General features: G+C 39.3%; 1 protein-coding gene across 2 annotated transcripts; it reads right to left on the reverse strand.

Annotated features, from left to right (window-relative positions):
* Positions 1-21,812: 21,812 nt before the first annotated feature.
* Positions 21,813-25,911, reverse strand: LOC114292730 (bidirectional sugar transporter SWEET17). 2 transcript variants are annotated; one of them, XM_028236756.2, is made up of 6 exons: positions 25,761-25,909; positions 25,562-25,598; positions 25,227-25,437; positions 24,964-25,125; positions 24,124-24,243; positions 21,813-22,224 (listed from the first exon to the last, which is right to left on the reverse strand). In XM_028236756.2, exons 1-6 carry the CDS (start codon positions 25,792-25,794, stop codon positions 22,051-22,053), a joined length of 738 nt encoding a protein of 245 aa, XP_028092557.2. In that variant the 5' UTR covers positions 25,795-25,909; the 3' UTR covers positions 21,813-22,050. The 2 variants fall into 2 exon arrangements, with proteins under 2 accessions (XP_028092557.2, XP_028092565.2); XM_028236764.2 differs by lacking the exon at positions 24,124-24,243 and having other exon boundaries at positions 25,761-25,911.
* Positions 25,912-26,766: the final 855 nt, after the last annotated feature.

The following is a 26,766-nucleotide window of genomic DNA, read 5'->3' on the forward strand; positions in this document are numbered from 1 at the left end:
TCATTTTAATTATTTTTAGTAATATTTCAATTTACATATATTCATCAATTTATATTAATGTATCAATTTTTCCATCAATTAATATAAATTACATATATTCATCAATATTATTTTTTTTCATCAATTATTACATAAATTACATATATTAATATTATCAATTATTATTAATTTTTCCATCAATTACGTATAAATTTTTTTCATTTTTTCATTTTAAATTAATTAGTCTCAATTAATTAGCATCAATCATTATTTTTTATTCATTAATTATTTTACTTTTTTTATTAAAAAAACACTGAAAAACCTCAAAAAATAATAATAATAATAATGAAAACCCTAGCTCCACGCAGGAGGAACTGGCGCTAGGGTTTGCTTCAGATCCACAGAAAGAGCGAGAGATAGCTAGGGTTCAAATCGCGATGGTTCATCCCACCGGCAACCCCTACTTCTTCTCCTCCTCCTCCTCCTCCTCCTCATCTCACTGCAGGCATCGATCGTGATGGTTCATATCAGGATGGTCCAAATTGCGATGGTTCAGATCTCCTCATTCTCATCTCATCGTCGGCGTCGATCGCGAAGAGGGAGACAGACAGGTTCACGCTGTCGATCAAGATGGTTCAAATCGTGATGGTTGAAAATCGCGATGGAGAGCGATCAGAGAACAATGGGGAGAGCGAGAGAGAGAGAGAGAGAGAGAAGAGATAGAGCTTGATCGCCGAAATGCTCGCCGGAAATCGCCTTAGCTCGCCAGAAATCGCCCCCTCTCGTTTGTGTGAGAGAGGAAGAATGAGTGAGAAATGGTTTATATATATGACACACTTGAAATTAGCATCAATTAGGAAGGGCATTTAAGTCATTTTACATCTCCCATTTCAGCTTACCGTATAAGCTGAATCAAGAAGCACCCCCTGAGGTGTTTATAAATTTAAGCTGAAAATAGCTTAATAAAAGTTATAATCTATCCCTTTAAGTTTTACCAAACACATCAAAATGACTTAATTTAAGCAAGCAGTTTTAAGCTGCTTTTAAGTGCTACCAAACAACCCCAATATTTGGCAATGACTTTTTTTTTTTTTCAAAAAAATTGCAAATCAAGTGTTTCCATAAAGAATTTATAAAATTAAATTATTACAGCTGATAAAATTTATTATTAATTTGATTTTTTTTTAAAACATACACTAAATTGCAAAAAAAAAAAAAAAAAAATTTAAGTTTTCGTTTGGAAAGAGCTAAAATAGCCAATTTTTTGACTTTTTGGCTATTTTAGCTTGGCTTTTTTAGTCTCGTTCGGTTCTTATTTTTGACTTTTTTGAGAGAAAAAGTGTAATGATTATGGTTTGGAGATGTGACATTTTGTCTTATTGACTTATATAACCAATTTTATCTTTTGTATTTTGTTTAGCCAAAAAGTCAAAACCAAACACAACTTAAATATATATATATATATATATATTTTGTTACTTCTATTTTTTAGGAGAAAGTTAATGTTAGTAACAAATTTAATGCATTTGACAACCACTAAAAAAAAAAACTTCAGTCATTAAAAATAATTAAGGCTCTGTTTGGTTGTGAACTGAAATGGTGATTCTACACCTTAATTCCACAATGGTGTTTGGTTAATGGTCTAAAACGTTAATTACAAAACTCTGCACAGAACATCTGTTATGACAGAAGCGTTGTTTCTTTCCACATTTACAAAATTTGGCTTTGCGGGACATCCGGCCGGTTGACCGGAATTTATTTTATTTTATTTTTTTGCAATTGATTTATATAATCGGAAAAAATATTTTCTGGAATTTTTTAAATTTTTTATGTGCTTTAAAATAATTTTGAATTGTATGTTTAGTTATGAGTTGTAAATTTTTGTATCGTATATCAAATGTCACATCAACAATTCCCCACTCAAATCAAACCTCTTTTCTAAAACTATTTTCAAAACTCTTTACCAAACAAATTTTCTACACTCAAATCATAATTTTACAACACACAAACTCAAAATATAACTCATACTCTCAAATTACATTTACAAAACACAACCAAACGCATGCTAATATTTTTATCACTTTTATATTAAAATTTATATTTTATTTTTGTATTTTTATAATATTTACATTAGTTTAAACCAGTTTATTCTTATTTATTATATATATTTTTATCATACAAATAAACATTAGTAAATTAATAATTAAATTATTATAGTAAAAAGATATAACTCTATTACAAATAAACATTAGTAAACATTAGTAAATTAATAATTAAATTATTATAGTAAAAAGATATAACTATATTCACTTACCTCGCTATCATTTAAAATGTGTTATTGTTACATTCCTGTATCGTATACAGGAGTAAAAAGCATGACATGGTCGTACGCGGCGCAAGTTAGACTGAACGAAGGGAAATTCAGGCCAAGTTTGACGGATGACAATGACCCTATTTGAAAGGGTAAATTACTCTTTGCCTCCCTAAAATTTCATCTATTTTTCACTTTAACCTCTTAAATTTAATTTTTCTTACTTGACGTTTTATGTTTGTAATCTATCCTATTTTAGGCTTTTAAGTTTGATTTTTTTTCACTTTAACCCTTTATCTTTACAATATTTTCTACTTTGACCCTTCATATTTGTAATCATTCCCACTTTATTTTTAAAGCAACTTCCAACAAAAAAGCTAATACTAACACATCAACTCGATGTGTGATATAACAAATTTATTAAAAATGCAAAAAATTAAAAATTAAAAACAAAAAAAATTACATATACATTTTTTTGCATTTTTAATAAATTTTTTACATCATACGTAGAGCTGTTATGTAGATATTGTTGTAGATTCTATTAGTTATTTGGATAGAAGTTAGTCTAGGAATAAGGTAAGAATGATTGCAAATATGAATGGCCAAAGTAAAAAAGATCAAACTTAAAGGACCAAAGTAGGAAAAATCAAACTTAAAGGGCAAAAGTGCAAAGGATTGCAAACATACAGGGCTAAAGTGAGAAAAATCAAACTTCAAAGGCCAAAGTGAAAAAGATTGCAAACATGAAGTGCCAAAGTAAAAAAAATCAAACTTAAAGGACCAAAGTGGAAACTGGGTGAAATTCAAATGATAAAGTGTAAGTTACCCTATCTGATAACCGAAACAATATCAAAGGTATTCTTAAAAAATAATTATTGTAAATTAGTGAAGAGGGAACTACATGTCAGTGAAAAAAGAAAAAAAAAATGGGAAATGTTTCGTAGCTCGAAACATTTTGCCCCGAATGGCTCGAGGGAGAAGACGCAGAGAGAAGTAGAAGGAGAGAAAGAGAAAAGCAGAGGGGAAGAGAGAGAGAAGACGATCGTCGCCCTGGCTAGCCGCCGTTCGTCACCCTGGCCAGCCGCCGATCGTCGCCCCTCCCAGCCGCCAATTCGCCGATCGTCGCCCAGCCCAACCCCGCCGCAGCCTCCGACCACCGTCGCCCCGCCTCCGCCTCCCCCGAATATTATGCCCCTTCCAGTCCTCCTCCTCTTCCTGCTCCTCATTCTCCTCCTCCTCCCTTCCTCCTCTTCCTGCTCCTCCTCCTCCTCATTTCTTCCTTCTTCTTCCTGGTCTTCGTTCTTCTTCTACAAAAAAAAAAAAAAAAAAATCGAGCCATTCGGGCTCCCTGCTTTCGAGCTATGTAGCATGATCGAAAAAAAATTACAAATACATAAAGGTGCAAGTGTGTCTGTGATGAGATGTAAATAAAAGACTGTGGGGGTGTAAATGTCGCTTACATCCCTCTATGTATTGCTATAATTTTTTTCCATTCTCCTACCTACATATAATTCTTCCTAAATTTAATAAATATTGATAATTGAGAGGGAGATTTATGGTCTGGAATTAGGCCGAGGTAACGGCCGGGCATGTTGAGAGCCCAATGATACATGGGGCCGAGATGACCGGCGATCCGCCCGTTGACGGGCTGCCAAGAGTTGAGCCGGGCAGAAATTGGGCCAAGCATGTGCCGACCAGACCGTAAAGAAGCTGCTCGGCAGACAGTGCTCGGTTAAACCGAGCTCTTTGATCAGGTAAAGGCGGAGCCAGTCAAGCTGAATGACCGGCGCCCGGAAAGGCGTGGTTAGCCGAGATAATCATTTGATCGGCAGTAAGGCCGACTATAGGAGGTGCCTCGGGCTAGGCTTTGCCGAGATGCAGCCTAGCCCGGTCCTCCTTGGGCTTAGCCAGTGAAGTGCTTGGGTATGAAGCACGGCACAGCAGTGGATAGAGCAGCTCGGCTGCCGAGCTCCAGCTGTGAAGGCAGACAGTTGAGATTAGGTGATGGTCAGCAAGGTTTATGCTGACAGATGGGATAGCGGAGCCACGTGTCAGGAGATGACTGGGAGTAGATATGGGGCGCAGAGGGTATATATGCATGTGAACGCCCCCCGTACGCGTGGACACGACATTTTTGGTAAAGAAATTCTTACACTCAAACACTCCTCTCTCTCTCTATCCTAAGGTGTGTGCTAACTTGACCGTCGGAGGGTTTTTCCGGCCACACATCGCCGGGTAGCTCACCCTTATTGGCTCGCAGGTGATCGGACAGAGACAGAGCTCGGAAGAAAGGAGTACGGGCTTGCCGGAATATTTGCTCCCCGTACAACTGGCGCCGTCTGTGGGAACTTTGACAGACAAAACCTTGTCTTCCAGGTTCATCTGATCGCCGTCCATGGCGAACAACGACGAGTTTCCGTTGTCTGCCATAGATGGAGCCACCCCGGAGTTCACCCGAAGAAGAGAAGGTCCTCCCGCCATCCATCCAATGGCGGACTTGGGGACGCCCACTGGAGGACAATCAGTAGACGCGCGGGATAAGCGCGGAAGAAGTCATGGTCATTCGCGGAGTCCAGACGGTCGCCGGCGGAGGAGAGACTCACACGCCAGGCGATTGGAAAGTAAGTTGAGGGACCAAGATGCTGTCATTCGACGAATGGAGGCGGAGATGGAGGATCTAAAGCGGCATGTCAAAGGCAAATGTGTAGCTGGAGTGGGAGACCACAGTGAGCGCACCCTATCCCGCCGTTCAGGCGGACAGAGTCAGCGACGTACTCAGTCCATATCTATTACCAGAAGTTACCAGGTTGGTGATTCCGACGCGGGGGCAGAGAAGTCTAGCGCGCAAGACAGCACCTACAAACCCTCACGTCCGGAAACGACGTCGAGGTACTCTTACTCCGCTCATTCAGAGGATCTGCGGGCAGTCTTGAAGGAGCGGGCCCGCTAGCGCGAAGCTCAGAGAATACCGGCGTTCCAGCGGTTATCCTATGGGGTTCATGCCAGCGAGAAGGTCGGAATGCCTCCATCCCGCCAAGCAGTGCCACTCTTTGAAGATACGGACTTGGCCAGGCTGAGCGCCACCCCTTTCTCCCTGGAAATAGAAACAACACCGCTTCCGGCAGGCTTCCACCAGCCTAAGTTCACACTCTACGACGGAAAAACCGATTCTTACATGCATGTGAGCCACTTCCGATATGTTATGGCCGGACATAGGCGAGATGACGGACTTATGTGCCTAATCTTCCCGTCAAGTTTAGGCGAGCTGGGCCTAAAGTGGTTTGAGAGGTTGCCGGAAGGGAGCATACAAAGGTGGCATCAGTTGGGCGAGGCGTTTGTTACCCGCTTCAAAACCAACACAAAAACACCAAAGGAAGTCAATCACTTGCTAAGTGTCAAGATGGAACTGTGCGACACACTGAAGGCGTACAACTCAAGGTACTGGGAAACCTTCAATGAGATCTTGGATTGCCCGGTCAACCTCGCAATCACGCAATATAAGCGTGGTCTCCCGGTCGGCCACAGATTGCGGGACTCACTGACCATGCACCAACCGACCTCTATGGGCCAGCTCATGCAGCGCATCAATGAGCACATTAGAGTAGAGGATGACGCGTCAGCTTCTACCGTGAAGGCAATACCGGTAGCGACAGACAAGAAGACAGCAGGCAAGGTGCACGCAGTTGGGCAAGAGTCCAGTCGCGCAAATGAACGAGCAGAGGAATCAGACCGTGGCTCGAATCGCAAAAACCGGGGTAGAGGACGTCGAAACGATCGGGATGACTATGCCCGAGATGATGTGGCGGATGCTGACAGAAGATTGAAGGCAAGGACTGGCATCACCACGGTCTTCAAGATTCCAATTTATCGCATACTTAGTGAAATCCGAGACGAGGAGTATGTCCGGTTTCCCGCTAAGTTGGGTGATGGACAGAAGGGCTATAATCCGCGGTATCGTTGCACATTCCACCGTGAGAGGGGCCACCGAACAGAGGATTGTTTTCCTTTGCGACAACACTTAGAAGAGTTGGTCGCAGTCGGGCATCTAGATCTTTGCATTGAGGGCGGCGTAAAGCCGAATCAGGCTTCGGTCGATCCCAGGGGACAGGATGACCGAGACGCACCACCGCAGGGCGTCATTAATGTCATCCACGGCATCGTAGAACCGGAGCATGTTTGCGAACTCCGGGGCATGATAAAAAAGGTAGAACATATGCGGGAAGTTTTGTCGGTACAACCTGCCATCAAAAGGGGAAAGACATAAGAAAAAGACGTGATTAGTTTCACCTCAAGGGATCTAGAGCGTATCCAGACGCCGTACAACGATGCCCTGGTAGTAACACTACGCGTCAAAGAATTCGATGTTAGACGGATCTTGATCGATCAGGGAAGCTCGGTCGAAATCATGTATTATGATGTGTTCAAGCAGCTCAAACTCCGTGAGACAGACTTGGCTCCGGCGACTTCACCTTTGGTTGGATTTAACTCGCAATCGGAGTGGCCCTTGGGAAAGATTATCCTGCGGGTCAAAGCGGGATCCGTGGTCAAGCAAGTGGAGTTTTGGGTGCTACAAGTGCCTTTGACGTACAACCTTATCCTTGGAAGGGGATGGCTTCACGCTATGCAAGCCGTAGCGTCGACCTACCACCAGGTGATGAGATTCCCCTCGGCTATGGGGGCAATCGAGCAGATTTGGGGCGATCAGGTCATGTCCAAGCAGTGCCTCGTGGCGGTCAACGGGAGCCGGGCTGCCAAAGGATTCGTTCAAATGATTGAGGGACCGGAGGACCGGGGTGTCCTGGATGACGTGGGCACCAAGGCCGAGGACAAGGCTGTTGAGGAATTGGTTGAAGTGCGAATTGATACAGAACAGCCGGACAAGTTCTTCTTGCTCGGCTCAAGTCTCACAGCCATAGAAAGGACCGAGATGGTTGAGTTTTTGATGGCCAACATTGAAGTCTTCGCGTGGTCGCCTTACGACATGCCTGGCCTCGATCCAAGTTTTATCTACCATCACCTCAATGTCTTCCCTGGAGCGAAGCCAGTCATCCAGCGAACGAGGAGATCGACACTGCATCACGCCGAGGTAGTTGCAGAGGAGGTGAAGAACCTGCTTGAGGCACGAGCAATACAGGAAGTGCACTACCCTCGGTGGATTTCCAACACTGTCGTGGTACCCAAGAAGAATGGAAAGTGGTGAGTTTGTGTCGACTATAAGACAGTCAACCGAGCTTGTCCCAAAGATAGCTTCCCCTTGCCGCGAGTTGACCAGCTTGTGGACTTCACGGCTGGACACAATAGGCTCAGTGTCTTGGATGCCTACCGCGGCTACCATCAGATCGCCATGCATGGGCCTGACCGAGAGATCACTTCTTTCACGACACCAAGGGGACTCTTCTGCTACCGAGTCATGCCTTTTGGTTTGAAGAACGCCGGGGCAACCTTTCAGAGGATGGTGACCAAAATGTTTGCTCCTTTGCTCGGCCGTACAATGGAGGCTTACATCGATGATATGGTGGTAAAGAGCCGACATGAGGCAAACCATTTGTCCGACTTAGCCGAGATGTTTGCCATTTTAAAGAAGCACCAGCTGCGCTTGAATGCATCAAAATGTGCCTTTGGCGTGGGATCCGAAAAATTTTTGGGGTTCTTAGTCACGAACCGAGGCATCGAAGCAGACCCTACTCAGATCAGAGCCGTGCAAGAGTTGAAGCAGCCCAGCTCGGCTAAGGACGTGTAGCATCTGGCCGGGATGGCCACCGCGCTTAATCGGTTCATAAGCCGGTCATCAGATCGCTGCCGTCCTTTCTTTCAAGCATTGAAGTCAAAGTTCTCGTGGGACGAAGAGTGTGACCGTGCTTTGGCTGATCTCAAGGAATATCTGTCTACTCTGCCACTGTTGGTTACACCAAAGTCGGGTGAGGAACTTTACCTTTACCTTGCCGTCTCCCAACATGCGGTCAGTGCGGTGCTAGTCCGCGCCGAAGGAATCAAGCACTTCCCAATTTTTTATGTCAGCAAGACCTTGTTGCCAGCTGAGACGAGATATTTGCCGTTGGAAAAGCTTGCATTGGCATTGATGATGGCTTCGAGGAAGTTGGCGCATTATTTTCACGCCCATACCATCATCATACTGACCGAGTTTTCCCTAAAGGCCTTGTTCGAATGGGCGGACTTTTCAGGCCGAATTCTTAAGTGGGCGGTCGAGTTGGGACAGTTTGATGTGAAGTTCCAACCGCGCACCGCTATCAAAGCCCAGACCTTGGCAGATTTCGTCTCCGAGTTCTCACCTGGCACTCATCCGGTGTGCCCAGTCGATATTACCGTGGCAGATGATGAGATGCACGCAAAACTATTCGAGATATAACTAGTTGGTGGAAGTAGCGACGCGGAGTTTGCGCGCACCAGTGAAGCACCCTCAGTTTGCACGGTTATACCACCCGGTGATGCGATGACGGAGTTGAGTATCACCGACCCATCCGCTCTGTCCGGTCCCGCATCACCAAGGGGGGAAGAAATTGCACCACACAGCTCAGAACCTGCGGCCGACACAACACCACAACCTGATGATTCGCCTACGGACTTGAGCGTTACAGCTCAACTTGCTGAGTCCGGTGCCGAATCATCAAGGGAGGACTGAATGGACCCACACAGCTCAGAACCTGCGGCCGGCTTAACACCGCAACCAGATGATTCGCCCACGGACTTAAGCATTACAGAACAACTGGCTGATTCCGGTGCCGAATCACCAAGGGGGACTGAATTGGAACCGGCCAACACGGAAACCACATAGCCGAGCAGTTGTGATCCCATTGCCCTTCGCAACTCTCAGGACCCATCCGACTGCTGGAAGCTTTTTGTGGGGGAAATGTGGAAGCTTTTTGTTGATGGCGCGTCCAATCGTCATGGTGCCGGCCTAGGTATCGTTCTTATCTCCCCAGATGGCCTAACCATTGAACATTCTATCACACTTGGCTTCCCAGCATCTAACAACGAGGCTGAGTACGAGGCCCTTCTCGCCGGTCTCAAGAGCGCAATTCAAATGAAGGCTGCCGAGCTCCTGGTGTACAGTGATTCCCAGCTTGTGGTTAACCAAGTCTTTGGGATTTACGAAGCAAAGAACGACAGGATGACGAAGTACCAAGCTCTGGTCAGGGAACATATCAAGCAGTTTGAAGCAATCAGAGTCCAATAGATTGGCCGTGAAGCAAACAGCCGAGCTGATGAGCTGGCCGGCCTCGCTTCCATGGTAGATAGTACGTCTCCAAACCCCCTGTTAATTGACTTTCTTCCGCGACCAAGCATTGAAGACGCCGGGCAGACGGATGTACTTTGCGCCGCGCTAGGTCCTTCCTAGATGGACCCCTTGATCTTATTCCTCAGAGACCGAACTCTACCAACTGACAAGAAAGAAGCCCACAAAATCCGGGTGAAGTCAGAGCGGTTTTGGCTCTCTCCATCTGGTGCGCTGTATAAAAAGTCCTTCACTGGCCCTTATCTAAAGTGCGTGCACCTGAATAGTGTAAAATCCTTCTTGTACGAAATTCACGAAGGCATTTGTGGCAGCCACATAAGGGGCAGATCCTTGGCCTACCGAGCTATTTCGCAGGGATACTGGTGGCCGTGCATGGAGGCCGACGCACAAAAATACGTCCGCAAGTGCGAAAAGTGCCAGAAATTCGCCCATCAGATTCATCAGCCTGTTAGGGAACTTCTTCCCCTCACCAGTCCTTGGCCCTTCGCCATGTGGGGGCTAGATATAGTGGGGCCACTGCCAACAGCACTGGGCAATCGGAAATTCTTCATTGCGGCCACAGATTACTTCACGAAATGGGTTGAAGCTGAGCCCTTGGCAACCATAAAAGAAAAAGACGTGAAGCGGTTTGTCTGGCAGAACGTGGTCACGCGGTTTGGCGTCCCCAAGATTTTGATCTCTGACAACGGCACCCAGTTTGACGGTCGCCTATTCAGAGGATTTTGTGAAGATTTGAAGATAGAATTCTACAACTCCATCCCGGCTTACCCGCAGTCTAATGGTCAAGCCGAGGCATCGAACAAGACTATACTGGCTGGGTTGAAGAAACGGCTGGAGAAGGCAAAAGGAAAATGGGCTGAGGAATTATCCAGCGTCCTTTGGGCATACCGAACAACCCCGCGGCGATCTACTGGGGAAACTTCATTTGCTCTGGCTTATGGCATGGAGGCGGTCATACCTTTGGAAGTTGGAATGCCCACCCTTCGGAGCGAGAGTTTTGAGCCCGAGCTGAACGCCGAGGCTATTGCCTTGGAGCTGGACCTAGTGGAAGAGCGTCGGGAGAAGGCCCTCGTCCATGTGGCCGCCTACCAACAAGAGCTCTCAAAGAAGTATAACAAGACGGTGCACCCCAGACTGTTCAAAGTTGGTAATTGGGTTTTGAGGAAAATTATAGGCAACACCCTGGTGCCAGGAGAAGGCAAACTAGGGGCAAATTGGAAAGGACCCTACAAGATCACCGGTTTGGCGGGCAAGGGAGCTTACCACTTGGAGGACCTAGAGGGAAGAGCAATACCCCGACCATGGAATGCGGCCAACTTGAAACTGTATTATTTTTAAGCTTTTGCTTTCTTTTCTTATGCAAAGGGATTTTTGGGCATTGCACTACAAAATGTAATTCTTTTTGTCAATATATTGAAGTAATTTTGCTTTAGCATTTGGACTGTTGTTTTAATGTAAAAACCGAGATGGTTTACTCTGGTTGGAAGAGTTGGTGTTTTGTCCAACTTCGGATCCCCAACCGAGATGGTTTACTCAGGTTAGAAGAGTTGGTGTTTCCTCCAACTTTGGATTCCCAACCGAGATGGTTTATTCCGGTTAGAAGAATTGGTGTTTTGTCCAACTTCGGATCCCCAACCGAGATGGTTTACTCCAGTTGGAAGAGTTGGTGTTACCTCCAACTTTGGATTCCCAACTGAGATGGTTTATTCCGGTTGAAAGAATTGGTGTTTTGTCCAACTTCGGATTCCCAACCGAGATGGTTTACTCCGGTTGGAGGAGTTGGTGTTTCGTCCAATTTCGGATTCCTAACCGAGATGGTTCATTCCGATTGGAAGAATTGGTGTTTAGTCCAACTCAGGATTCCCAACCGAGATGATTTACTCCGGTTAGAAGAGTTGGTGATTTGTGCAACTTTGTTATTACCAACCGAGATGGTTGTTTCGGTTTAAGAACTCGTTTTGTTCAAGTATTTCAGCCGAGTTATGTATTCCGGTTGACGATGTGTCTTTCAATCTATGATTTAATACCAAGATGATGTGCCGAAGATGGAATTGATAACAACCGTGCAAACACTTAGCAAAATTTGAGTTTTTCATTGATAAGAAAGTCCATACAAAAGGTGGGGACAGAGCCCGGTTACATCAGAAACGTTGAAAGCAAAAATACAAAAGAGAAAGGAAAACTAAACTAAGGGGGAGAAATTGGTAAACTCGTCCTTGGCGGCATCAAGGTTGATGATTGGACTTATGTCTTGGGCACCGGGCTCGCCATTGCCGGGCTGCTCTTGCACCTCGGCATCCTCTGCCTCAGATTCTGTCTCGGCCTCTCCCTCTTCAAGCCCTTCCTCGACCTCAGCTTGCAAAGCGCTGAAGACGTCATTTGCATACGGCACGAGGTAGACCGGCAGCGAAGCAGGAGGAGGGTTGGCAAATACGTCGGTGTCAGAGCCCTGGCCGAGGTGCTCGCAGGCGGACTTCCAGCCAGCTTTGAAGTAAATGTCATGTTTTGCAAAGACTTGTTTTTTATAGCTCTGCTCGGCCTCGTTGAAGCCGGCGTTGTTAGCAGCCCGGCAATCTTTCTTCTGCGACTTTTTGAGTTTGCTTAGCTCGGTCTGGAGCTCATCTTGTTTTTTCTCAGCCGCATTCAGCTGATCGAGCAATCTGTTGTTATCGGCGTTAGCCATCTCAAGTGAAGACTTTGCCCGGCCGAGCTCGGCTTGGAGGCTCTCGACTTGGCTGGCTATGTCATTGGCCTTTTGCCGAAGTCTATGGATGCCCTCCAAAACCAGATGTTGTTTTTGAATGGCCTGCAAAAAAGCAAAGTTGATTAGAAAAGAAACCGGGCAAACACTTGTGCAAATTTTGTCAATTTTCAGAGGAACATTGACTTACCCTAGCCATAGACTTTACTGACGATTTGACCAACCGAGTGTCAGGGACGTGGTCGCTGCCAACCACGTCGCTCGGTAGTAGAAGAGCTTTGGTAAGATCAAAGGCGAGCAAATGCTCTTTGTCGCCCTTGATTGAAGCCATGGCCGGGATGTCTTGACCCCGGTGCTTCAACTGTGGACGCCAGGCTGGCACTGGGGCGTCAGATGGATGCTCGGTAGTCAGCTCGGCAACTAGCTCGGCGGATGGGTCTGCCCGAGCTCTTTTACCGGCACGTCGTGGAGTAGGTTCTCGGCTGGACTGCCCAGTCGCTTGTGAGGCAAGAGCGACCACAGTGCCACTGGATTGACCGGCGGCTGGCGAGCGAGTGACAACGCTCGGCATCTCGGCGGATGTGGCAGTGAGCAGGTTCTTGATTCTGCTTCGTTTGGCCATTTCTTGTTCCTCTGTCAGGCGAATGAGGGGAACGTTTGGCAAAGTTGGATCTGGTGGAGGTGTTGGAGCGCGTAGGAAGTCTGTAATCTTACTTCGGCGAGGAACGGAGTATCTGTATGTGGGACTATAGCCGAGCAATTGGTTGCAATCTCGGTCGCGACAGCGGAGCGCGGTCCTGATTGCCTCTATCTTGAGGAAATGATAGTTGGCTTGCAAGGCTTGGATTGCTGCAAAAGAAACAAGAATGAAAATAATTAAGTACAAAAACACGAAGAAAGTTTATTAACCGAAATAGTTTGCGCGGCTTACATGTGCTTCCAAAGTTTTTGCTTATCATCCAGCCTGGTACCTCGGCTGTCTCGTAATTGCCAGACACCCAGAAGAAGTCATCGTCGTGAAGATCCTTGTTTGGTGTGCCGGTTACGATTTTCTCTCTGCTCGGTCTAATCTTGAGATAATAGGCGAGACCGTCGCCGGTGTGGCCTAGGGTATATTGGCGCAGGATCTCGGCTAAACCTAGGCTTATGCCTAACCGGTTGTTTAGCTCGTGCACGCCGTTTATTATCCGGTAAGTATTGGTGGACACTTGGGTGGGTGCTAGCCCGGTTCGGCGTAGGAACTCGGTGATGAGTGGGTTCAGAGGGAAGCGGAGGCCTCCTTCGACGATTGATAGCACGGTGAAGGGGCATTGTTCGGTTCTACCCCAAGGCGTGGTCTCTTCTTGTGCGAGCTCTAGGTGGACATCGGCCGGGACGCCATACTCCTCCCTGAACGCAGCCAGCGCGGCCGGAGTATCCACTAGGAAGCGAAATTTTCTCATTTGTGGCCGGCCTAGTATAGCTCGGCTGAGGGGTTTGGCACTGAGGTAATTGGTTGCTGCTCGGTCCTGAGAGCCTCAGGAATGGACAGTGGTCCCCTTGGACTCTGCAGGAAAAGGATGGCAAGTGTAAGTGTGAGCGCGGTCGCGTGAAAGGAGCTGGACCTTAGCTCGGTCATTAAGAGTGCCAAACCACCTCGGTTGTCTAATCTAGCTAAGGAGCTTGGTCGCCCAAGCAGACCAGATGTTAGCCCAGTTGAGCGGCCAAGTCCTTTTGTTATCTCGGTTTTTGCTGGGATATAGGCAAACAGGTTATTTGCTCGGTTAGATTGGTTTTTTGGATCAAATGAAGACTAGGAGCCCTGTCCGCCCCAGTTCTTCAGTGTTCTTCAGGAAAATAAAGAACACCAAGAACAGTGGGAGGTTTGGGACAGTTTCTATTGCCTATGCCCTAAGAGCTACGTTTTAGTGCCCTAATGTGTGTAATATTAGAGAAGATAACAACAAACTAGGGGTAGAAGGACTTACCAGTGAAGGGCAGGAACAGTTCCCTCGAGCACGAAGAATGGCAGACGAGGAAGAGAGAGAGTTGCTTGAGCTCTGACGCGTAGGGTTGAAGAGAAGCAGTAGGAGCGAGTTGAGTATGAAGAGGTCTTGTATGTATAGACGAGAGAGAGACTGCCCAAATTCAAAATTCTGGCAAAAACGGCGGGTTGGCTGCTCGATAACCAATGGCAGCCCGCCACGTGTCCCCATTTATGGCGACGTCAGGACTGAAGAGACGGGTTGAAGAGTCGAAGAGCCAACCGGGCTACTCTCGAAGAAAAGGACGTCAGCCAAGAAGCATAACCGGGCAAGTTTGCAGACGGTTATGTTGACTAGCCCGGTCGCCCTTTGGCATCTTGAAGACCGAAGAAATGTTACCACGGTCGAAGTATAGGTAATCCCAGTCACGCTCGCGCAGATGGAATTAAGGGGCAATTGAGAGGGAGATTTATGGTCTGGAATTGGGCCGAGGTAACGGCCGGTCATTTTGAGAGCCCAATGATGCATGGGGCCGAGATGACCGGCGATCCGCCTGTTGACGGGCTGCCAGGAGTTGGGCCGGACAGAAATTGGGCCAAGCATGTACCGACTAGACCGTAGAAGCTGCTCGGCAGACAGTGCTCGGTTGAACCGAGCTCTTTGATCAGGCAAAGGCGGAGCCAGTCAAGCTGAATGACCGGCGCCCGGAAAGGTGTGGTTAGCCGAGATAATCATTTGATCGGCAGTAAGGCTGACCACAGGAGGTGCCTCGGGCTGGGCTTTGCCGAGATGCAGCCTAGCCTGGTCCTCCTTGGGCTTAGCCAGTGAAGCGCTTGGGTATGAAGCACGGCACGGCAGTGGATAGAGCAGCTCGGCTGCCGAGCTCCAGCTGTGAAGGCAGGCAGTTGAGATTAGGTGATGGTCAGCAAGGTTTATGCTGACAGATGGGATAGCGGAGCTACGTGTCAGGAGATGACTGGGAGTAGATATGGAGCGCAGAGGGTATATATGCATGTGAACGCCCCCCGTACGCGTGGACACGAACATTTTTGGTAAAGAAATTCTTACACTCAAACACTCCTCTCTCTCTCTATCCTAAGGTGTGTGCTAACTTGACCGTCGGAGGGTTTTTCCGGCTACACACCGCCGAGTAGCTCACCCTTATTGGCTCGCAGGTGATCGGACAGAGACGGAGCTCGGAAAAAAGGAGTACGGGCTTGCCGGAATATTTGCTCCCCGTACAATAATTAAAATATTATTTTTTCATAAATTTATAATTAACTTCTAAAAATTGTATTGAATTATAATTTCTTTTATATGATCCATAATTTTTTGAATTAATTGCATCAACAATCCCTTATCAATCATCATTTCCCTCGGCTATAATATAAATTTGAGTAATTTGATCATTTTTAAAATTTTGCATGAGGATATGAAATTCAAGCACTATTATAATTAAGCTAAAATATACGTATTAATAGATGTGGGGTTAAGATAATATTTATAAATAGTTGGGAGATTTTAGTGTTGTTTATTTAATTTAATTTTTTTAAAAAATAATCTTAAAAGTGAGATGTATGATGCAGTTCTAAAGTTAATGAGATGTCAGTGTCATACTCAATAATAAATGTGATATTTATGGTGTCTTTTTTGAAGGGCTTATTTGGATTCTTTTGGCTCTTTGAGTCACAAAAGACATAATAAGTTATTTGAATTACAATAGACAAAATATCACATCCAATCCATAATCATTAAACTATTTTCTCAAAAAAAAAATCAAAAAAGCCAAAAAGCAATAAAACCCTTCCAAAACCAATCTTTTGAGTTTAGGCTCAAATAGCTAAAAAAGTCAAAAAATAAAAAAGCTAACCCACTTCCCAAACGGAGGCATATTTTGTTTCAAAATTCGATCCATACTTTAATGTATTTTTTATTATATGATTATGAATTAAGTTTTTTGATCACAATGTATAATTAACTGTACATTATTGATAAATAAAAAAATAATAATAATAACACAAAAAATTTATAAAAATTGACGATCCTAGATCGTGACTAAGGCCAAGTTTGGGTATTTCCAAAAAAGCCAAAAAATTAAAAAGTTACTCAAAAAGTTAAAAAGTTAACACTATTCATCAAAAGTCAACAATTACGGCTGCACAACTCCCAATTCAAATTTTTCCATACAAATCAATTTTTACAATTTTTTATTACACATTTTTCAATAAAAAGTCAAAAAGTTAACCCAAACATCCATATTTTCAACCTCAATTTTTTAGTCCAAAAAGACAAAAAGTGCACTTTTTTAGTCTTCCCAAACTTGGCCTAAAGATTTGGCAAACCATTGGATGAAATATTTTTTATGAATATAATTAAAATTAGATTTGGCTCAACAATTTAGCACACCATTGAAATTTAACAAAAACAATTAATAAAGAGTTAATCACTTAGAGGTTTTATTTATAAATGTTATGGTAGTTCATGTCTTACTTAAATTTTTTTAAATTAATAAATTCTATTTAGTAAAATTGAAAATATTATTAAATTTTCTTAATTTTTAAAAGTGAAAACATTATTAATTTTGCATAGTAGATGATTATTTCACTAATTGATAAAAAAAAGAACATTGGATTAAATATTTTTGTCTTTCTATTTATTGGTTTGATTAAACAATCTAATAAAACTGAGAACATTAACGTTTTTTCAGTTTTAAAATTGAGAATATTATCAATTTTTTTTTTAGTTTTGCACATCAACATTCCATCATCATTGTCCTTTATAGACACAAAGTTTTTAGTTTCGCATAAAAAAAAATTCAATTGTTTCAAAGAAAATTTAGTTTTTTTTTTGTGCAATTTTTTTTAAAAAACTTTTTTCAATTTAAAAGTTGATGTTTTAAAGTTTTGAAAATCAAAATAAATGTTAAATCATCACGTTCCTTTATAGATAATCATAAATGATTAATAATATTGTTTGAAGGGAAATTCTGACTATTAAAAATTTAATGAGATTTAAAAGTCTAAAAAATCTTAACTAGAACTTAATAAAATATAAGTTCATAAATTATAACTTGCATCTAAATGTCTTATTAATAAATTGCAACCATTTTTATTAAGAGATGAGAAAAAAAAGTAGAAATTTTAGAATTTAAAATGTGAGTTACTTTAACAATATGATAGTAATAACAAAGGTTTATCATTCGGCCTAAATACCCGTAACTTAGAGTATCCTTACTAGCTTATTTCTATTTTATCTTAAAATATTATTAAAAATTTATTTCTTATTTTAAAAATCACTTTTTTTATCTACTTCTCCAAATAAATCCTCTATTTTTTTTTTCTATTCTAATAAAATATTATTTTTAATTATTTTATATTTTATATTTTTGGACATGGAGATGCTCAAGAACTAATGATGGTTGAATAAAAAATAATTTTATATTTTGGGGGAGGGGTGAACAGTTGCTTCCTATATTTGGGAAGCAGCTGTGGCATTTCTTATAGAACAATGATTCATCTCCCCTTTTTCTCCCACCCCCTTTGACCTCCTCTCTCTCTCATTGGTTACTTTTTCTTTTTCTTTTTTTTCCTGTTCCTCCAATCACCACCCGCCACGTGGCAAAGGGGTGAGGGGGTGACCCCCAAAAGGGGGTCCCAAGCATTATTCTTTCTCATATTAGGTAATTGCTTTATGTTTAGTTTGGGCAGTGGGTTGGCTTTTTGATTTTTTTAGTTATTTTAGTTTGGGCTAAAAAGTTTGGTTTGGGTAGGACTTTTTGACTTTTTTTGTGAGAGAAGACTGTAATGATTATAAATTGAATGTGATATTTTGTTTTTTATGACTAAAATAGTCTATTTTATCTTTTGTGATTAAAATAATAAAAAAAAAAAAAAAAAAACCCAAAAACAGAGGCTTAGGAGAGTTGATAGGGTTGATTTTATGAAAAAAGACGCTCTAAAGTAGGTAAAGAATGGATTTGAGGAATCTACTGAAGATGCTCTTAGCAGATCTTCCTGTCCTCCAAACTTTTCCTCAATCCAAACGAATATTCCATATGAATTGGGCTAGGTCAAATAAAGAGTGTTTTGAGAATATGGTTAAAAATTATTTTTTTGACATTTTTATGAGAGAAGAAAGTAAGTTAAAAATTGAGAAGTTAACTTAATTTTCAAAATAGACCTAAGCCTTGGGTTGAGTGCAGGCCTAGGTGTTGAAACTCAATTTGCCTCGTAGAAGCTGTGTTTGGCATAAAAAGTCTAAGTTAAAATAGTTACAAAAAGATAAAATAGATTAAAAAATTAATAAAATAAAATATTGCATCTAAATTATAATTATTTTATTTTATTTTTTATAAAAATAAAAAAACTTAAAGAATTCATCTCAAACGAAATATTTTAAACTTAAATTAAAATAATTAAAAAATCAATCCACGCTCCACGCAAAGACTAACCAATTATCCCACGAAAATGGGCCTAGTGGCCCAACTTGCGAGTGCTACAAAAATAAGAAGACAAAAAAAAAAAAAAGAAAAAAAAAAGTCTAAACTTGAATCTTAAAAATAAATAAACAAACAAACTTTGTAGTAGAGACATCCTGGGTAAAAATAAATAAATAACTAAGGCCAAGTTTGGGAAGACTAAATAAGTGTATTTTTTGTCTTTTTGGACTAAAAAATTGAGGTTGAAAATATGGATGTTTGGGTTAACTTTTTGACTTTTTATTGAAAAATGTGTAATAAAAAATTGTAAAAAATGATTTGTAGAGAAAAATTTGAATTTAGAGTTGTGCAGCCGTAATTGTTGACTTTTTGTGAATAGTGTTAACTTTTTAACTTTTTGAGTAACTTTTTGACTTTTTGACTTTTTGGGAATATCCCAAACTTGGCCTAAACAAACAAACTTGGAAGTAGAGACATCATGGGTAAAACATAGGCCTATGACATTAATAACAATAGGCCACTTTCCAAGGAATACGACAAATTTGATATTCGGCTCGTCTATAGATCTTTAGCAGGATTGATTGAGAGGTGTTTAGGGAAGTTGGTTGAAATTTTTTTTTTTTTTTTGGTTAAAAAACGTTTTCTTTTTGTGATTTTTTTTTGGACTAAAAGTGTTAAAAAGTTCGTTTTTTTTTTTTTAATGAAATTTTTAAAATACTCCTATATATATATATATATATATAAATAAGAGTTCTTTAAAAAGCTGGTTAAAAACAGCTTTTGACTTTTGACTTACAAAAGGCTTTCACCATTTGATTTTCTAAATTTTTATGTATAAATAATTTATAATTTTTTTTTAATTTAAAGAATTAAACTATCAAAGTAAAACATGTGATTAGGCTATATAAATATTATGATACAAAATTGGAAATGCAACAATTTTTACATCTGCATTTAATGGTGACTGTAGAAATTTGTGTTAGTGATGACATTTATTAAAATAAAATAAAATAACTGTATCATTTTATTTGCCATATATTTGTTTTGGTGTTTTCATAAACAAAGTAATGAAAACCATAATTTTTAGGCCAAAAAAGATTAAAAAACAGGAGTATCTATTTGGTTTGATTGTTTTTAATTATTTTTTAAATGAGTTTTCATTTATTTTTAGTATTTTTTTATATTTTAATCACTTCTTTGTACTTTTTAGATATAACTAATCAAGATACATTTAAAAAATAAAATAAATTAGCTAAAATATTTTTAAAAAATACTAAAAATAGACAAAAATTAGAATAAAAACTGTGTGCATTTTTGTTTGGGTTTTTGTTAGTTTTTAGTATTTTTTTTTCTCTATATTTTGGTTAAAATTTTTACTTTTTACATACATCTAATATTGATATATCAAAAAAAAAAAAAAGACTAAAATTTTAAAAAATAAAAAAAAACAAAAAATCATTTTTGAAAATGATAACTAAACACAAATCTCCAATATTCCAAGTTCCATCACGTTGGTGGTATGTTGTTTCCCATGTGAGTGTGATTGCCCATGAATGGGTCACATGAAAAATGCATGGCATACATGCCCTAGTCTCTACTTGGTGATCTGGTGTCCACAAATTCAAAGCTAACCCAATACTACATTTCAAAAATTATAGTCATTTAAAATCATAAGCTTCAACATGGTGATTTTCATGGGCCCTATGTATAGTGATTTGCCAAGCAACTTGACAATGATGCAGCCAGGTCATTGTCAATATAAATTAGAAGAAAAATGCTTCAGAGCTCGAATTTATTGTGGCTCGAGTGGTCCGAATTCAAAACGACGTTGTTTTGAAATTCTTTTTTTTTTTGTTCCTCTTTTATATCTAAAACAGAAATAGAGGGAGGAAGGAAGAGAGAGAGAAGAGAGAAGGAAAAGAGAAGAGAGAAGGAAGGGGGAAGAGGGAGTGGTTGTGACCACCACTGTCGCCGCTACATCACTCTATAGCCATCATTGCTATTACCACCACTGTGTGTGTGTGTTTCATGGATTTGACTTCCAAATTTGTATATGTGTGGGTGGGTTTGATTTGTGTTTTTGTGTGTGTGTGTGGATTTGATTTTCCAGATGTGTGTGTGTGAGGGGGTTTGATTTGTGTGTTTCTTCTTCTTTCTTTTTCTTCTTCTGTATGATGTGTTAGTTGTTGATGATGATGATGATGATGATGTCGTGTTGATGATCTCCTCTTATCTTCTTTCTTTCTTGTTGTTCTGCATTCTTCTTTCATCTTCTTCTGAGTTATGAAAAAGGATAAAGAAAAGGGGTAAAAAAAAAAAAATTAACAATAATAATTTCCAAAATGACGTCATTTTGGGATTTCGGACTACTCAAGCCACAGAAAATTCAAGCTATGTTGCGGGATTGAAATTAGAAATAGTATGAGGGCAAGTTTGAACGGTTAAAATGGGTTGTAATAAAATAATTTAATAAAAATCATTTATTTGGAAAATAGATTTAAGCTTATTGATTTAAATTAGATACTATCAAGACAAGCTCAGGATAAGTTTCCTTAATTTGCATAATAAATTGATTACAGCCAAACTTTTAAAAAATCGATTACAAGTTGAACTTTAATAACGTGATTCGTTTTATAAATCTATATAAATATCGGTTGACTGGCAGGTTTGTAATTGAATTTGTTTCCACATTTTGGGCCACTTTGGGAAACGCAGAAGTGCTTGTTGGGCTAGAAGCAAGTGGGATTGCAAAATATCAAAATGTGAAATGAAACCCAGAAAAAGCCCACATAAAAAACTAGCCCCAATTATAAGATGTTCGGTTCAATTGAAAATTTTCATTTACATCACATACTTGGAGCTTGAAACCAATTCAATTTATGAAACCTGTCCTCTCATGAAAACAATGCATTGATCTTCCATACATAAAGCCGTGTTTGTTTGGGCGGACTGGATTAACATTCCTATGACTAATAGTCCTAGGACTACGAATCCGTTGGATTACGTATCCTATCTTAACTAATAGTCAAGTTTAAAATAATTAGTTTCTACTTCAATTGTTTAACCAAACATCGGATTAATAATTTTATTGGACTATTAGTCCAATCCCAAACTCATGTCCACCCAAACAAACATGACCAAAGAATTCTTACAACATATCAATATATATAATGCAAAATATATATATATATATATATATCGAAGCAAAGCAAACAAACTAAAAGAATAAAAGAAAACATGATGGCACAAATATAGTTGTATGTCCTTTGCAGCATTTGTTTCGTGTATTCACGTGTATACGATGATATAAAATAATAACAAAAAATTAAAAATATATAGTGCTTTTCGCATTTAAATATGTTTTTATCATGAAATAAATTGATAACAAGATCGAGCCTTTACTCATCGTCCATCGTACGATATGAATTGATGAGAAGAAGGGATAAGGGGTTCATGTTGGCTGCAGCCCTCTTCCAATACATCAAAAGTAGTATTCCTTGTTGGCTTGGCATTTCTATATATAGCATATAGCACTAGCAGTGCAATTCCAAGTATAAAACCAGTCCCATTTGGTACCTATACAAATAACCCCCAAATTTGCATGATCTTTAGTAAGTAGAAAAAAGGTGTCTGCTTTTGTTTCATACAACTACGAAAGATACATATATGTACATGTCAGTGTATGAAAAAACATCATTTCTGTGTTTGGTTGAGGGATTTAGAGAGGGATTTGGAAAGAGAAAGGGAAAAGATGTGTGAAACTAGGTGAAATGTAGGTATATTTTATTCACATTTCACCTAACTTTTCCCTTTCTCTTTCCAAATCCCTCCTCAAATCCCTGAACCAAACACATCGTAAAAATAGAGTAAGGTTGCGTACATTTTGTTTTTTTTTTTGGGTATGCTTTAACTGAAACTGAGTTGTCCATTTTTTTAATAAGGACATAAAAGAATATTTCTTACAAATGAATGAATATAATTGCATTTCAGGGTCAATGACTTTCATTAAGTTATGAGTTCCAACCTCAAGCGGTGGGTCAATGGTTAAAGTTTTATTCTTCACTTCTTTTGAATCACTCCTAAGGCTTAAATTTGATAATTACCTTAGAGATTAGTCAAAGCGAAGTCCCAAATATGCTCATAAAAGGCAAATTATACTTGTGATTCATGTAATTTGCCTCTTCTATCAATCTAGTTATGTAATTTTAATTGTATCAGATTTTCCCTTTAATTTTTTATGTTGTGTCAATTTAGCCCATTAATAGCATCTGTTTGAAAAATTGGACAAAAATCAAGCATAAAATGACTAATTCAAAAGGAAATAGACAATTTCGAATGGGACACCAACCCTCGATCATTTTTAGGAAAGTATTTTGCCCCTCAATTTTAGTTTGAAAAATTAAAAAGCAAAATTAATATAATTAAAATTATAAAAAATGAATTGACACCAAAAACAAATTATAAGAATTACACAGGTAATTTGTCCAAAGAAAAAAAGGAAAAAGAAAAAAAGGAAAGAGAAAATGGGTGGTGTGGGGTGGGGGTATGGTATGGGTTTGGAAGAAGCTAGTGAATGATTGAGACTGCCAGTCCCGACCCATTGACAACTCTGTGACTGGGAGTGAATTGACTGCATAGGTTGGTTGGTCTTGCCAAACGTGACCTTATTGTAACTGAGATTTTATTCAAAACATCCAACAATGGTTATTATCTTCTAAAACTAATTTTCACACACACTACCCTCGTTGGCTATTCCTCTACTTTGTCCTCCATGTTGGAATTTGAGGCAGTTTAGCCCCAAATCAATCACAACTCACCGTTTTAAGTTACCAACTTCGGTTTTTTTTTTTTTGTTTTTTTGTCAGCATCCTAAATTTGTTAGTAAAGTTAAAATACAAAAGTGTATTATTTAAAGGGGTCACCACTAGGCCATCAGTTCGAACTTTTAATATTTTCTCATTACACCCTAAGGTGCAGTTACATGTCAACTTGTTATAAGTTAGTGTTTATTTTAAACAAAAAGCTGATAATTTAGGAGTTGTTTATGGTGTCCTAAATAAGTGCATTTTTTGTCTTTTTGGACTAAAAAATTGAAGAAGAAAATATTTAACTTTTTGACTTTTTATGAAAAAATGTGTAATAAAAAATTATAAAAATTGATTTGTAAGGAAAAATTAGAATTGAGAGTTGTGCAGCCGTAATTGTTGACTTTTGATGAATAATATTAATTTTTTAACTTTTTGAGTAACTTTTTAGCGTTTTTACAATATGCCAAACTTAACCTTATTAGTAGAATTTAAAAGTATTCGTCTCTCATTTTTAAAATAATTTAAATTTTGTTAGATACAAGGTACATGGAACACAATTAAAGGATAAATTTCTTTTAATTAAAACTACAATTATTAAATTAACAAAAGAAGTAAAATATAAAGATTATTAGTCATGAAATGGCGGTAATTAAAAATTAGAAATTACCCCGAGAAATAAATCATGGACTAGCACAGCATAAAAAGCCCAAATGCCTCCATTCAAGAAAAGGGTAAATGAGAGGAAGAATGGCATGTATTCTACGCTCTTGGTTGTCACCACTGTTTTCTGAAGAAGAAAAAAAAAGAGAAGAAGAAATTTTTAGAAATATATATATATATTAATATTTTTTTTTACTTAATGAAAATAGATAGATAATTTAGATTGGAAATAAATCAAATTAGGATTTCAATTGATAAAATTAAAAATTTGAAATTTATTTTATTATAAAAATCAAACTTTGAATTATTATTATTATTTTTTTAAAATTTTTCCAAAAATAAATTATGCAAGACATTTGGCCATGCATATTAATTGGACTGTGGGACAACATCAAAAAAAGATATCATATATTGCATGTGTGGCAGGAAATTTGACACACAGCCACACAATAAACCGTATATAGGTGCAATTTGGGAAGAAGTTAAAAAATTAGTTTTTTTGGTTTTTTAGCTAAAGAAGTCAGTTTTTTTGTCAAAAAAAAGTCATCAAAAAAGTCAAAAAATCAGTTTTACCAACTTCCCAAAACACCACATAGTAACAATAATTATATATACATATAAAAAAATGAATTAAATATTCAGAAATTTTATCATAGAATCGGACACAATCTTTTCATAGCATATGCCTATATCTGATTCTTTGATTAAATTTTATACACATAAAAAAATTGTAATAATTATAATATGCACATCCTCCTTGGAAGTAGGAGTGTATAAAAAAATTGTAATAATTATAATATGCACATCCTCCTTGGAAGTAGGAGGAGGAGGAGGAGGAGGTTGTTACCATGGCTGCGAGGGGAGAGGCATACATGATGATGTTGAGGGCAGCACCCATAAACCCTATTGCATCGATGCGAACATCTCGATTCATTGCCAGTTGAGTGACTGCTATTGCTACTGCCAATAATCCCACATCTAGAATCCCCACTAGAATGGCTGTCTTAGCCTACACCCACAAAACAAACATGATTGTCCCAACATTAAATAATCATAATAAAAGTATGACAGTGTTGAAGACAAAGATGATGGTGGTGATGATCAAGTTACCCTCATTCCTTTGGGTGCATATATGAGAAACAAAGTGACATAGACAGCCTCAACAACAATGCCAAAGCCATTAACAGTGGCAACAAGTATTTCACCAGGTTTTGTAATTCCATAGTAAGTCCACAGAGATGAGTTTAGTAATGTGCAAATATAAGGAAGGCTTTCAAACTCTTCAGTTGATCTGTGCTTTATCACTCTCCAAAAAGTACCTCTGCATATTAATTCACAAACATTTTGATCGTCAATACCAACATATCACAATACTATAATCTTCCAAAAACAAAGCAAAGAAAAGAATTTTTTAAAAAAAGTATTAATGGCTTGAAAGAGCTCACATGGGGGAGAGAAAGACCAGCACTGAGACTATGTTGCCTGCATGCAAGAAGAGAAATCAAGAAAATGAGTTTTTCTAATAATATCTCTTCCATCCCCAAACGCCCCCCACCCCCCAAACACACACACACACACACACACACTTATATATATATATATATATATAATACTGTGTATATATGGAAGAGGATTGTTATTCACCTATGACTCCAACAAAGAAACTCAAGCCTTCCATGTTTGGATAATAACCCGAGAATAGCAGAGAAGTGAATGTATAGTAATGCTGCTTTGGAACATTTTGGGGGTTAGGTGGCTTTTGGAGACAAAATGACACCTAACCTGAGACACCAAGGATTCTCTAGAGTGAAATTTTTCTAAAGTTTCCTAGAGTGCTATATTGTGTGGTTGAGATTTACTGGCAAGTCACATCAGAAAAATTGATGTGACTTGCCAGTAAATCTCAACCATACACTGTAGCACTTTAGGAAACTTTAGGAAAAAATCACTCTAGAGGATCCTTGCTCAACCTGAGAATAGCAGGGGTTGTTTGGTTTTTGAGTTGGGTTAAATAATCACAAAAGGGTTAAAAAAAAAAAAAAAGAAGTCAAAAATCACAAAAGGACAAAAAAAATCCATCATTCTAAAGTTAAAAAGTCAAAAAAATCAATAAAAAATACCTGATAAATAAAAAAAGTCTCATACTAAAAAAGTCAAAAAACCAACTAAAAAAGTCATTGCTAAATAGGACAAGTATGCGTGAAGTTCTAATTTGATTTTTGTTACTAACCTCTCTTTAAATGTCTTCAAAATTCTTATCACATAATATATGAATAACATATATTTCTAATTGTATAATACGATAAAAATCTCAAAATAGAAAAATCTCGAAATAAGATTGAACAATTGGCCCATAAGTCTTCTATTCTCAAATACTCATTTCATATTCCTCATACTTTTAACATTATGATGTCATAAGAATCTCAAAATATAAGAATCTTGAGATACAATTATTTAATTATATATATATATATATATGAATTTTGTGATAAAAGATTCATGCCCAATAACTATGATTATAAATAATGGAAAAAATTTGTTAAAGTTATATTCGTATTATTGAATTATTCAACAACTCAGTTGTGTGCTCTCTTGTTTTGGACATTTTGATATACCTTTCTCTTGTTGTTAGAGTATTATATTGTGGAGA

The sequence above is a fragment of the Camellia sinensis genome, chromosome 6 (genome assembly GCF_055761805.1).
Source record: "Camellia sinensis isolate YWXY chromosome 6, ASM5576180v1, whole genome shotgun sequence".
Lineage (NCBI taxonomy): Eukaryota > Viridiplantae > Streptophyta > Magnoliopsida > Ericales > Theaceae > Camellia > Camellia sinensis.

What these genes read in the sequence shown, in the direction of transcription:
- LOC114292730 (XM_028236756.2), bottom strand. Translation starts at nt 25,794, where the DNA reads ATGGAAGGCTTGAGTTTCTTTGTTGGAGTCATAG. An exon ending in ATGCACCCAAAGGAATGAGG is followed by an intron (nt 25,126 to 25,226) that starts GTAACTTGATCA and finishes TTGTGGGTGTAG; the next exon opens with GCTAAGACAGCCATTCTAGT. An exon ending in TCCATGATTTATTTCTCGGG is followed by an intron (nt 22,225 to 24,123) that starts GTAATTTCTAAT and finishes TTATTTGTATAG; the next exon opens with GTACCAAATGGGACTGGTTT.